Source organism: Letharia lupina (genome assembly GCF_014066315.1).
Source record: "Letharia lupina isolate WasteWater1 chromosome Unknown contig_9, whole genome shotgun sequence".
Classification (NCBI taxonomy): domain Eukaryota; kingdom Fungi; phylum Ascomycota; class Lecanoromycetes; order Lecanorales; family Parmeliaceae; genus Letharia; species Letharia lupina.
Window position 1 is genome coordinate 203,943 of NW_023502978.1, and position 14,121 is coordinate 218,063.

The 14,121-nt window shown below is 50.6% G+C and overlaps 4 protein-coding genes across 4 annotated transcripts; 2 read left to right on the forward strand and 2 right to left on the reverse strand.

Annotated features, from left to right (window-relative positions):
* Positions 1–1,053: 1,053 nt before the first annotated feature.
* HO133_010542 (uncharacterized protein) lies at positions 1,054–3,813 on the forward strand (the record flags this gene model as incomplete). The annotated part of the gene is made up of 1 exon (XM_037301394.1): positions 1,054–3,813. One exon carries the CDS (start codon positions 1,054–1,056, stop codon positions 3,811–3,813), a length of 2,760 nt encoding a protein of 919 aa, XP_037153028.1.
* Positions 3,814–5,004: 1,191 nt separating this feature from the next.
* Positions 5,005–8,079, reverse strand: HO133_010543 (uncharacterized protein; the record flags this gene model as incomplete). Its single annotated transcript, XM_037301395.1, has 1 exon — positions 5,005–8,079. The coding sequence occupies one exon, from the start codon at positions 8,077–8,079 to the stop codon at positions 5,005–5,007; it is 3,075 nt and encodes a 1,024-aa protein (XP_037153029.1).
* A 685-nt stretch (positions 8,080–8,764) lies between these two features.
* On the reverse strand, positions 8,765–11,268 carry HO133_010544 (uncharacterized protein; the record flags this gene model as incomplete). Its single annotated transcript, XM_037301396.1, has 4 exons — positions 8,765–10,744; positions 10,800–10,919; positions 10,984–11,203; positions 11,258–11,268. 4 exons carry the CDS (start codon positions 11,266–11,268, stop codon positions 8,765–8,767), a joined length of 2,331 nt encoding a protein of 776 aa, XP_037153030.1.
* A 521-nt stretch (positions 11,269–11,789) lies between these two features.
* Positions 11,790–12,800, forward strand: HO133_010545 (uncharacterized protein; the record flags this gene model as incomplete). Its single annotated transcript, XM_037301397.1, has 3 exons — positions 11,790–11,876; positions 11,932–12,135; positions 12,216–12,800. The coding sequence occupies 3 exons, from the start codon at positions 11,790–11,792 to the stop codon at positions 12,798–12,800; spliced, it is 876 nt and encodes a 291-aa protein (XP_037153031.1).
* Positions 12,801–14,121: the final 1,321 nt, after the last annotated feature.

The following is a 14,121-nucleotide window of genomic DNA, read 5'->3' on the forward strand; positions in this document are numbered from 1 at the left end:
CAAGTCGTGGTCAGCCTGATGCCCTGGGAGTGATTCAACTAGGCATACGATGCATTCGATCCTGTCGCTGCTTTTGGAGGAGACGTAGGCTGCTATATCTCTACCAGCTTCGTCGTGTTCAGAGATGTGAAGCTCCATGGCGATATTAAGATCCAATGAATTATTTTAGGCTTTTTTGAAGGATACAACAGGTTGGTCAATAATCATAAGGTGCACCAACTACTTTGGCACCACTATCGTAAAGGTCCAACAGGTCGTCTAAGCTAGGTCGACGAGGCTCCGGAATGCGCGATGACCAACAAGGTTGGTGAAACGTGAGATTGTGGAATAGGTAGAGTAATGTTAGAATCCACAACTCGTGTCGAAACAGCAGAGGCTCAAACATGAACAAGGTAAGATCGGTTATGAATTAGGATGATTCCATGTTGTCTGAAATGCCGAGCGTTCATGTACTTTAACGATTGGATGGCAGAAGATCGATCTCATGCACTGGACGAATCGGAGCCTACCTACGTACTCTATAATCCCCCTATTTAGTTCGCGGCGAGGCGACCTCGGCAGATGAATAACTCAATCATGACGCCAAAGGACATCCCTGTAGCAATGAAAATACTACAACAATCATGATAATAATAATAATGAATCCGCAATCCTTAGAACCCCTAGAAAATCATAATGTCAACTAACAATTGACTACCTTTATAATAATTTACCGTCAAATGATAATACGTATTCGGTCAGCGAACAATCCCACCAATCTTTTCATTCTCGCCGAAGCGCTTCATCAACTCCTGGCCGGGAAGTCAGTCTGACTCTGACTGACAGGCTACAGCAGTTTGTCCGACATGAGAACCTTCGATTGCAGCACTGTTCATGCACGAACTATGTTGATGCATGTAAGCGAGCTGTGACACGCGCAAGACAGCTCCGTAGGGTCCAACTCTTGCATCTTGACTTCCTTCCTTCCTTAAAGGGTTCGCTGTAGGCGTCGAAACCAACTTTCCAATCTCCTTCCGGCTTCCTTCTTCCTTCTTCCTTCTCTTTTCACTCACCATGCCTAACAAGTATTCACATGGACTTGTTCTCTCTCAACAACAGTATCGGGGCATCATCAACAACACCGATCGCCCTCTGTCCTTGAAGACTCCCCCTGCACGCAATTCCAGATCCCATATTCACTCCACTGCATCGTCAATTCGCTCTTCCTCAAACTACTCGACTCAACGCTGTGTGTATTCGGATTATCTCCGTCTCGAGCCTGACCCCGAACCAGAGCCTTCGTACGATTACAGGACTTCTACCCGTAAACGTCCTCCATCTTTCCAATCAACACCTTCAGACCCTCCCCGATTCGAGTCCACGTCTTCCGAACCGTCACGTCCACCCTCAGACCAGCTTCGCCTCGAGTCTCCCTTCGGTTTTCGAATAGAAACCCGGCCTTCGCCACCTCCCGAGTTCGAGCCTACGCTTTCAGAGCATCCACATTACGAACTATCCTCTCCACACCGTCCCAATTCCGAGTCTTCATCCCTAGAGCGGCTTCGTCTAGGGACTCCTTTTCCCCTTCGTCCTGGAAACCCTAGGCCATCTTTGCACCACAAAAGCTCCTCTGTCGAAACACAGATATATGCTCCCGAGGCCACCATCTCGCCTCCACCCACACGGGAACGCCAAGACCTAATCTCTGTAGAGACACATGAGTCCTATCCCACGCCTCCTTCATTCACAGAAGAGCGCCAACATGTATTCTCGATGGGGTTCCCGGAGACTTCCCCACCTCCTATATTCACAGAAGACCGCCAAGGGCGCTTTCCATCGGAGACTCAGCGTGCCTATTTGCCTTCTCCAACACGAGACCGCCGACAAAACTTCGTACAGAAGACTCAGGCCCTAGCTTCGCCCACGCTCTTACAAAGTCGTCAAGCCCATTCTCCTTTTGGGACGCAGAATTCGCCTTTGTTTCCCTCTGCTCGAGAACTCCAAGATTACTTCTCCATAGCAACGCAGGGCTCACAGTCAACTCCTGCTGCGACAGAAGACCGTCGAGGTGGTTCCTCCGTGAAAGCCCGCTCCGCCTTGCTTACTCCATCCCAGGATGACCAGGTTCGTCCTTCATTGGATATACAGCGATTGCAGTCGTCTTCTCTAACATCAGACCACCAACGTCGCCCCTCTTGGGGGACGCAGCACTCCTCTTCTGGGCGTCGACCCCAGATTACGCAGGGATCAGTCCACGGCCGGAGACAGTCGATTGATTCACAAAATGCAAGAGATCGCCAAAATCCACCTCTTTTGGGCCCTCGGCAATTATCTCTGAATCAGTGTATCAAGGAAACACAGCACAGCCGGAGACAATCCATTGATCCGAACACTGCACAAGAGCGCCAACCTCGCCGTTCTCTGAGCACCCAGCAGCTATCTTTGGAACAATTCATCCAAGAGTCGGAGCACACTCGGAATCCTTCGACTGATTCGCAGATCTATTCACCTCAACTGTCATCATCATACACGGGGAGATTGAATTCACGTCAAACGAACTCAGCAAATGCTCAAAGATATACTCCCAGGAGCACGTCGCTCGAGCATAGCCCTCGATCACGCCGGGATCGGCCCTCAGCGCTTCCAGGTACATTTGCTTCGCAGCACAGAATACTACTACCCACCAGCCAGGGCGCTTACGACAACGTCTTGATTGAAACTCATGGATTTCCTCCTGAACGCCCACCTTCCCCCCCGGCGACGCCGGACTCGAGCAAAAGCTTCTCGCTGACACAACGGGCGGAAGAACTCCAAAGGACAAGACCTCCACCAGTCCCACAACGTAGCGCAAGGCGCAGCCCTCCACGACAGCGATCCATTTTACGATCGACCAATTCGTCGGTTGTTTACCTCCCTTCCGAGCCTCCAAGACCGGAAACCTCTTCAGCTATGGATTCCCCGACCAACTCGAGAGAAGGCACGGCTTTGCATTCTCCAACGTTTTCTCCACGGAGATTTTCGACCAACGCAACCATGTCTCCCCAATCTGTGTCTTTCTCTAATTTTAGTGAGACAATGACATCTCCCCGGCGGGTGTCGTTCAGCCAGTCTAGAGACAGGGAATACTTCGAGGACGCAGATCTTGAGTCTCTACCTTCAGAGATTGACTTTAATGTCTTACCTTACGAGGACCACAACGCCGGCCCGGCCATTTTTCGTGCCACCCAGTTAGGACTCGAAACCCCAGTCTCACCTCGCTACGAAAACCCCCTTGCCGGGCCAGCCTCCTTTCGCGCCAGTCAACCAGGACTTGGAAAACCAGTCTCACGTGATAGACGGGTCTCATCTCGTGCCTCGTCCTTCGACTCCGCGGCTCCTCCACCCATTGGCTTGAACAGACGCATATCCCACGCCATTGCTGAATCATACCAAGCTAGAATGCCCAAAAAAGAAAGCAGAATGTCACTACTTTCATTCCTACGATCAACGCCCGCTCCCAAAGCCATTCTTTACTCTGAAGCTACCCAAGGCAAACCGCCAATCCCAGTGTCCGTCTCGAGAACTTCCGCTCCCTCCATTCCATTGCTCTTCCCCGGATACAGGGGTCAATTTCCACCGATGCGAAAGATGCAAGATAAGGGTTTGAGGTCTGGACTTGAGCCGAGGGTGAGACCTGGGTTAAACGCACGAACAAGCGCACCACGGAGTACTGCTCATACAGATGCGGCGGAGAAGAGGAAGTCGTGGTTCATGGGCGATGATGACGACAAAAGCCACGGAGCAGGTCGTCCCGCGAGGAAAGCGGAGCTTGAGAGGATATTGAGCAATCTGTGAAATGGAAGGAGGACCAGATGGTTTGAAATAAAGGGTTGGCGATTGCACATGTCGAATATCACACTAGAGCGGTAATGGACAACGAGACGAGCATGTACATATTGCTTTGCTTGCTTCCTTGCTTCCTTTGAAAGGCTTTGCACTTTTCGGAATCTGTTTCGATCGGACTGCGTATTCGATACCCCCAAACGCTATTCATGTTCCATGCCTGTCCGCATAGATATCTATCAGTCGAACCCATTCTTCCCCCAAAAACAAATCTAAAAATCAATCGTCAGCACTTCGATACGTCTCAATCAGAAGTTTGCAAGATCCGAATAGCAGAACACTTCCCCCCCCCCTCTTTTTCTTTAAATTTTTTTCTCTATCTCATCGACCATCCGGTGCCTTCACTTCGGGGAGCAGAAGAAGAACGCACTCGATCCGATTCCCCACATGGGAATGGGAAAAAACCCTCGCGTCCATCGAGGACATCATCCATGTTTCAAACGATAACGAATGTATCTCGTGCGTTCCAGAAGTGAGCTACTTATTAATAGAGCGAGGACACCGATAGATCGAGCGACATCCCACCAAGTAACAAGATTCATTGGTGTCCTCGCTCTATCAGGTAGCTCACTTCTGGAACGCACGAGTATCTCAATTATCGCACTTTCATTTCCCCGGCGGACAAAGTCCACTCTGCTCGTATCCGACTCGGATTTCTCCAATCCGTACGGCGTCGCGGTATGCTTCCACTAAAATGATGAATCCATTCATGATCCTATCGAAGTATGCTTTCACTGAAATAATGAGTCCATTTATGATTCTATCGAAGTATGCTTCCACTGAAATAATAAATCCATTTATGATCCTATCGAAGTATGCTTCCACTGAAACGATGAATCCATTCATGATGCTATCGAAGTATACTTCCACTGAAACGATGAATGCATTCGTGATGCTATCGAAGGATGCTTCCACTGAAATGAAACGATGAATCCATTCATGATGCTATCGAAGTATGCTTCCACTGAAACGATGAATCCATTCATGATCCTATCGAAGTATGCTATGCGCGTGACGATACAAGATACAGCTACTGACGCTGGTGAGAAGTGATTCAACGACGGGGAAGTAATATCAACGACGGAGAATGCCCGGAAACCTTAGCACAACACCTCCCTCACGCTGGACCGACTCATCCGGCTCCTATTCCCGGACGCCCTCTCCGGTCTCAAGGCCTAGCAACCTGATCCTTTCCCTCGCTTTCCACTCGTCCAGCGTATCAGCTTTCCCATCAGGAGAGCCCGATCCCTCTGCCGGCGTATCATTGGGACCAATGGTTTCACTGGCCCTGCGGGGTGGAACAGACGCTTCTTCCAAGGCTTCGTCAGAAAACTCCGTTGGCCATTTGGTGTCATAATCCCTTGGATTGAAGGGTGGGCTTTCGGGGTGGATGTAAAGCTCAATCGGTCGTCCCGATTGAGGCTGGATACAATCTTGGTATTCCCTCGCCCAGTCCTGCGACTGTTTTCTCGATACTTGGCCTGACTGAGGACCGCGCGTCTGCGTGTCGCTCGGCGGCTCACTTGCCTTTCTGACGTGATCTTCCAACTGGAGCTTTGTGGTAATATCGGGCGACGGCATTGGTGGCGAGAGACTACCCAGCATTTCTAATTCGGGATACTCCAACCCACCACCCTCGGAAATACTCGAGCGGTTGCCACGAGCCTCATCGGCAAGGCGTCTCTGCAACTCCTGGCTCTGGCTTTTGTAGAGGTTGCTTATGGTCGAAAGTAATTGCTTGCCGAAAGTCATACGGTTTGTCTTCCATTTCTTGCCGTTGCTTAAGGGAGAGGATCCGTGTTCTGAAGAGACTTTAGGCTCAGTGCCTGGCGGGGTAATGGCGAAGTCACGGGAATACACTTGGTCTGATTCTCCAGCCGGAGATGTAGACCGCTCAGGGCGAGTGTGGGATGGGTAGCGTGCCCACGATGATGCTCGAATCGTAGAGGGAGATTTCTGAATACCTTCGCGCGTGGGCCTTTTGCGAGTATTTGCTCTCCGTGGAGGCAGAGCGTATGCGCCCAAATGTGCTTGTAGATGCGCTCCTTCCAATGGTTCTGGTACTCGGCGGTCCTTTGTACGCAGAAAGGATGAACGTTTCCGAGCCTTTTGTTCAATTGAGGCTACTGTCTTGGGGTCAAGCTGTCTTGGCTCAACCGAATCTGGGGACGTACTTCCAATCCTGGTGTGCGAAATAGCTTTGTCTTCCTGCGAATGTTCCCGAAGCGCCCTCTCCCATATAGATGTGGCATCTTCTTTAGTAGGAGATCTAGCGCCATCAAGGTTGCTGACTCGACGTCGTGGAGGGTTTGTGAGGGCCAACTCGGCAGAGATCCGCTCCAAGTCCTCCCTAAACCGACTGTTTTTGGGTAGTGTGTTTGCCCTCGGCATTGGGGAGATGCGTGTCTCGGCTGCCGCAAGCTCGCGGTTCATCAGGCTTTCATTGCTCGAGTGATAGCTTGTCTCTACCGTGCGTCGTTCAAGGTTGTCCAGATCGACTGACTTGGGCCTCGATGCAGGAACACTTATGATTTCTTCGCTGGGGTGGAACACCTCGAGTGGATACAATCGGTCTGAGAGGCTGTGGAAATGCAGTCTTGAGTCTGGTGGGCTGGGGGGCAAACTTCCCGAACTGTAGACCGAGGAAGACGTGGGGTGAGTTGCTGGAGTCTTGAATTGCTTACCACCGCTGGACATCGAGCTCGATACTTGACTTCGAGGTAAAACAGAAAACATTCGTGAACTACTGCCACTCGTATAACTCCGATCCCGCCTGGGATGCTCCAATTGAGGTAAAGAGACGGAAGGCAGCAGAGGCCTAGATGCCAGGCGTTGAGGTATGTGCATGTTGTAGAGATGGACAGGGTCACTTCCTTCTGAGCGACCCCTTTGTCTGGCGAGAGATCCAGCTTCTTCAGACGTTGGTGGGCTGTAACCTTTTCCATCCGTACCCCCAAACGACATCTCCTCGCTACCAGGGATGCAACAATGTCCACTTGGGGAGCTGGTGTGGGTATCGGTAGTGAAGTGGGTATTGCTGTGCTTGGGATGGACTGGATGCCCCCATAACCCTGAGGTCCCGTGAAGCAATTGCTCGCTAGCTGGTCGTATCCTGGTGTCGTAGACCCCTGGAAGTCTCGCAGAACGCAAGGTGCTTCTGTGTGTCTCGTTCGCTTCGTTTGACGAAGCACCTTGGCGAATATCGGCAAACGAAAGCCGCCAGTCTCCTCCGGCCGCTGAGTCGCGGACTGTTTTGAGATACATTGGCAGCAGATCTGGCGCTGATGATGCTCCGGGCGTGTTCAAGAACTCGGGATTTGCCACGTCAATCTGCAGAGCCTTGGTTGAAGATGGCATATGTAAGACAGTATTCGACCGACCTAGGGGTGAATGTGATCGAGTCTTTAGCACTCGTATGGGACTATCGTCGTCACTAAAGTTGTACTTCTGCGTAGTACTTGCTCTCCGGGCGTTCTCGACTTTTGAGTCGACGGCCTGTCCCTCGGACTCCCTTGCCAGGTTGCTGCCTCTCTGGACCAACATTCGAGAAAGGGCCACAGCGGTGTTCTTGGGCGCATAGACTTGAGACAGAGTTCGCGGGTCCAGCTCGGCATATGCTGACGGAGACTCTGACCTTCTAATAGCGTGGCTGAGGTGTTTTGGACTGATTTGAATAGAGCCTTCATGTCGACCCCAAGTGCCTCTAGGAGTCTTGATCGGCACTGCATCTTCATCGTAGCTACCGTCACTGATCTTGCTGCCTTCATCGATATCCTCTTGCACCCTTTGATGAAGAGCACGCTTCAGCTCTTCCCGCCGTTGATATCCATCTTCGCTGAGGCTGCTATTCAGCCTCGTCTTTGAACTCCGCTTGGACATGCCAGAATCGCGTGACATCCTTTTTCGAACCTTGCTTGCAACGTCGTGAAGCCGGCGATTACTACCCCTACGATGAACACCTGATTCCGTCCCATGTGCTGGAGCCATGTCATTTCCCGATGCTGTGGAAAATTCATGGGCAACGTCGTTTTTGGTAGCTGAAGCAAGACTTTCGGCAATGGGTTGAGCATTTGAGACATTCTCGTGACTCGCGGCTCGCGACGGAGTATGACTTGATAAGGCGAATCTTTCTCCTGTCCGCGAGATGTCAGTCAGTACGGCCGGTTGAGGCTCTGGAGATACGGCCCGCCGGAAGCTACAACAATTGAAAGGGGCCATGGATGGATGTGAGCGGCAGTGATACAGAAAGAGGGGAATATAGCAGTGATGAAGAAACTTTCAAAATTATTACTGTAAGGCTTTGCAATATAGTCAATGCTGATATGGATTGGCTTGCAATGCTGATTTCGTGTCTAATAGAAGAAAAGGAGTGAATCGCAGAAAGAATTCCTGGTTGCCGTGTCTCTGCTCCTTCTTCTTTTCGGAAGAATTAGAATCATGGTCCTGGACCAGGAATACACAGAATTACGGAAGTCGCAACTCTTCTTGATACCGAGCGAACATCGAAACCCCTTCATGCCGGTTAGAGGTCTGACGGAAGAAAGGAAAACATTTGGGTCCGGTAAATGTCACTTCAATTGTGATTATCTAGTTGCAGTTCTGAAGACCGCACTGTTTGTTACGACACCTGGTTGAGAGGGTATCAAAATGTACATCCGCTATGCCAGGTTGAAAGCGGCTCCAAAGACCGCACTGTTTTTTTTACCGCAAGATACCCGGTTGAGAAGGTATCAAAAAATGTAGATCCGCTATGCCATGTTGAAAGCTGCAGGTCTATATCGCTTTTTGAAGGTCGCCAGCGAGCAACGCCAATTCTGTGATCGTTGAGATCAGGGTCATTAAGATAACCGCAATAAATTCATCGAGTCATGTTGTTGAACATTTAGTCATAACGCATCAAGCCCTAAGAGGACTTTGAATACTTCTGCCGGTAGAACTTGGCAGCGTTGACCATGTTGGTCAAAGCAGCTTTGGTCTCCTTCCATTGACGGGTCTTCAGACCGCAATCAGGGTCAACCCAGAGTTGCTCTGGCTTAAGGTATTGTAGCATTTCCTCGATCCTATCCTTGATCTCATCTTCGCTGGGGATACGAGGAGAGTGAATGTCGTAGACACCAGGGCCAATGTGCCTGGGGTAGGCTTCGTCGACGAACACTTTTAAGAGCTTTGCATCGCTCTTGCTGTTTTCGATACTGAGCACATCTGCGTCCAAGTCTGCAATGGCTTTGAAAAAGTCTTGAAACTCGGAATAGCAGAAGTGGGAGTGGATCTGGGTGGAATCTTGCACTCCAGCGACGGAGAGGCGGAAGGACTTGACGGCCCATGAGAGGTAATTATCACGCTCCAGACCTTGGCGGAGAGGCAGACCCTCACGAAGGGCAGGCTCATCGACCTGGATGACGTAGACTCCAGCAGATTCGAGGTCAACCACTTCATCACGCAGGGCAAGAGCCAATTGCTCGGCTTGTACTGACTGATGGATATCGTTGCGAGGGTATGACCATCTCAGACAGGTGATAGGGCCAGTGAGCATGCCCTTCATGGGCTTCTTTGAGATGGAGGCCGCATATTTCGACTCTTTAACGGTCATAGGCGCAGGACGGGATATATCGCCAACGATGATCGGAGGCCGTACGCAGCGAGAGCCGTAGCTCTGCACCCAACCGTGGGTGGTGAAGACGTATCCAGTAAGACGTTCGCCGAAGTATTGGACCATATCATTGCGCTCTGGCTCACCGTGCACGTAGACGTCGAGGCCGAGCTCTTCTTGGATCTTCACGACATCTTCTATCTCCCTCTCGATAAATTTCTCATACTCCTCCTCGGAGATCTCGCTTTTGGTCAACTTGTTCCTTTGGATTCGGATCTCCTTGGTTTGAGGGAAGGAGCCAATCGTGGTAGTAGGGAACAGGGGAAGGTTGAGCTTCTCCTGCTGCTGGGCAATGCGTATTGGGAATGGTGACTTTCGGTTGAACATCTCTTCGGTGATTTTTGACTGGCGTTCCTTGACCTTGGGGTCGTTCGTACGCTTTGAGGTCGCTTTGGCTTCCATGGATTTGGCATTGGCTTCCAATTCCTCGCGTACGCTGGCAGGACCATCAGTCACGGCCTTTGCAATGATGGCCAGCTCCTTGGTCTTCTCGACTGCAAAGCTAAACCAGTCTTTGACATCCTCATCCAACTTCTTCTCACTCGCAAGAGTATGGGGTGTATGGAGCAATGAACTCGAGCTGGCGACGATGACACGATCTTTGCCAAGCTTCTGCACTACCGTCTCAACGGTCTCAATAGCTTTCTTGAAGTTGGCTTTCCAAATGTTACGACCATCAACTACTCCGACAGACAGTAACTGCTTTTCGCCAAGAGCGCCGATGACAGTCTCGAGCTGTTCTGGGTTTCGAGCAAGGTCAATGTGAAGGCCATGCAGACTAGAGAATGATGGGAGGACATCGTAGTTGTGAACAATGTCGCCAAAGTAGGTAGCAACCACTAGTTCTGGGATCTTGCCGCCAAGGCTTGACAATTTGTCATAAGCTGGCTTGAAAGCATTCCTTACCTTTGGAGGCAAGTCGAGGACAAGGCAGGGCTCATCGATTTGGACCGATTCAGCACCAGCTTCTTTCAGCTTGACCAATATCTCCTCGTAGAGTGGGAGTAGCTTGTGTAGTAGACTGATTGGTACAACGTTCTGGTCGCGGTCTGCTTTGCCAAGGGCAAGGAATGTCACTGGGCCAACGAGGACAGGACGTGTGATGATGCCTGCTTCTTTGGCCTCAAGGAACTCCGCTACAGGCTTGGGGTTTGATGAAAGCTTGAAGTTTTGTCCATCTTGGAATGTGGGCTTGACGTAATGATAATTCGAGTCGAACCATTTTACCATCTCCTGTACGACTGTAAGCAAGTTTCTAGAATCGTGATCAGGATGGAATTCAACGGACCAAACTGGGAACATCGACTGCGGCAGCTTCGGGTGTATGAGGGCTCTGCAGGCCTCTACCCATAGCGAAGAACTCATCGATTGGGTCCAGATTGTGTTTAGAGTACTTTTCGGGTATGGCCTGCGACTCGAATTAGCCACCAAACCCCATTCACGCACACTGCGCACAGACGATGCCAACTAACCCCGAATAGCTGGATGTGGTCTAACACATGGTCGTAGAATGAGAAGTCATTGCTGGGAATGATGTTGATGCCGGCCTCTTTCTGTATCTTCCAGTGCTCTCCACGGAGACGCTTTCCTTCGGCGAGAAGCTCTCTTTGTGATATCTTACCACCCCAATATGACTCTGTGGCTTTCTTGAGGTCTCGATTGACTCCCATGCGAGGGAATCCAAGAACGGAGCTGAACAGATCTTGAGCAGGTATCTCCGAGTACAAAGGGTGGATCTTTGCTTACGATTGAACCATTTTGGCGGTCAGCTTTCGAAACAACTTGAATTGGAACAGACGAGGTTTGAAGGATTGGAAGAGGAGATGTGGAATGAAGATTGGATTAGAACGGTTATCAGAATGGTGATGAAGAGATAAAGGAAAACTGTTTGTAATAAGAAGGTGTGAGAGGTGAAGGATGAGAGACGAGAGATGAGAGATTCGAGGTGAGATTCGGCGAGATGTGCGAAGTTGAGACCGACCTTTACCCTGAGGCTATGTGTCTGTTTGTTAGCGCCCCACAAATTTCGTGCTTCCTCGGCCTTTTCATTCGCTTCAGACTCGAAGAAGGATCAGCCGGTTATTCTAACCCTAATCTGTTATCGCCTTTGCAGGGATATTGCTGACACCAGCTGAGGTGATGATGGATTCATCGCATCCTTCTTGCCTTTTCAAACTATTAGTCCTCAAGCCACTGCTACTTCATTGGCTCCCTACACAATTTTTAGTCTCTTCGCGTACACGGCTGGTATGAAACAAAAGAATCGACAGTAATAACCATGCCGATCATTATCATCCCAACTTGGTGTCCGCCCTCCCGCGAGCATTGGGAGCTCGTCACATTCCTCTGGCAGTTCTTCCCGATCGTACGTTATGCCATCCGCAAAGATCGAATGTCTTTCACTAATCCAAGCTACGCAGTTCACCTTGTTCCAATGGCTCGTCAAGTACTATCCCATGGGCAAGACCTCGACCGCATCTTCCTTCAATGTCCCCGGCAAGATTGGGTGGGCTACTATGGAGGCGCCTGGCTTCATCACGCTTTTGTACTTGATGTACGCTCTGCCGAAGCAGGAGGGGATTGAGAGTCTTCCATTCACCAATTGGACTATGGCTAGTTTATTCGTGAGTACCCCCTCGCTGCCTTGAAGACATTGACACTGTGCGTTTGATGACCAATGTTGCTTACCCTTTGTGTTCCTAAGGCGATTCACTACATCTACCGCGCCCTCATCTCCCCACTGTTTCTGAACCCGTCAATGTCACCTATCCACATTTCAGTCTGGGCTTCGGCGCTTAGTTTCCAACTGATTAATGCCACGTGCATTGGAGGCTGGCTCGGCGGATACGGCCCCACGACACAGGACGAATGGACCGGTGCTGCGATGAGACTTGAACTCGGCCTTATGATCTTTGCAGTTGGTCTCTTGGGCAACATGTATCACGACGACGAGTTGCGCGAGATCAGGAGGGCTGCAGCGCGGAATCAGGAGAGAAAGCAGAAGGCTCGGGGCGAGAAGGGCGATGGGAAAGGTGTCGAGAAGGTGTACATGGTCCCTGAGAATGGCCTCTTTCGCTTGGTGTTGTTTCCGCATTATCTGTGTGAATGGATTGAGTGGGGTGGATTCTGGATGATTGGGGGAATGGCCTGTGTGCCAGCGAGGACGTTTTTAATCAATGAGGTGGCCACCATGCTGCCGAGGGCCCTCGATGGCAAGCAGTGGTATATCGAGAGATTTGGAAAGGAGAAGATAGGAAGCAGGAAGGCTATCATACCAGGCATACTATGAGATGGAGGGAGGGCTTTACCCACCCAGTCATGCCATTACACTGCGATGACGAGGCCGGCCGCTGTTCGAACGTTCGGAGGTTGGATACTGGGAGAATGAGCCAATACAGTATCGAATTGATGAGTTTCACCCCCGGAGAAGATGGTACTAAAAACCAGAATACGTGCCCGAGCAGTGCCGTGTTAAAGCACTAGGCGCTGCTCTAAGAGTGTTCTACACTACGATTCAACGCACGAATAGACACATGACCCACCGTCCAGAAATATGATGACACGGGCCTGCTGTATCTTGACAATGTGACATAAAGATCAGGTGAACTTTCTTGACGTTTCAGTTACGTAAAACGCATACTATTTGTCGATAGTGGCAACGAAGAAGGCGTGTCCATCGATGCATCAGTCCTGTTAACGACGTGCACACGCCTCCAAGAGCCTGGCACAACCTGAATCAGTTTGTGCGAGCAGCCGCGAAGGAAGGGAATCTTTGATCTTGGCAAGGAGTGACACGGTTGCTTAAAAGGGAGATAAGACAAGTGCTCCATAGCCTAGAAGAGGGTGTGGGGATCCTTCTTCCATGGCGGCGCTCCGGATGTTGCAGTCATGAGGCGTATGTATGTATGTAGATGGGAGTGCATGGGCATGTATGCAAGTCGGAGGTTTCGTAGAACTGCCTACTTTTGTTAGACTATCCTCCGATCATTCTCCGGCAGTAGTTCCGATTGAACTGAATTGTAATGTGAGCACTTGAGTTCCTTTGGTGCATTGAAAAGACTCGTCAGAAGAACGATTCGCTTAGGACAACGAAGCGATCATCTGAACTTAGCCATGATTCATGGCTTTCGAGGGAAATCCCTTTGTAAGAAAGTCGTTTGAGGCGTATGCACCTCCCAGCGCGCAGCTTGACCACAACTTTCGCTAGTGTATTTGAGGCCCCTTTTTACGCACGCCACGTAGGTCCCCTTTGCGACCCCAGCTCTGGATTGATTCATTTATCATTACACTAATGAGAGGAAAGCCTGATGAGCCAGAGGTGTGGAAAGAAATCTCCACCCAAAAAGGTATTATTCGACCGATAATGCCTCAACTGCAGTGGTGGCATTGCTGGCGGGGTTGGACAGACGATTCGGGCTTGTTGCATAATGTACTCCTCCACCCCGAGACGACTGCATATGCATCAACAATCTGCCGTAGAGTTAGCGCACCACCCGGCTCATGCCGACTCCTCGTAACTGGACAAGCGTGGCGAGGCGAGCGATCTGTCGATGGTGCAAAGGGGAAAGGGAAGGGGGAGAGTCTAGCCAACATGCTGATGGGTCCGGAGA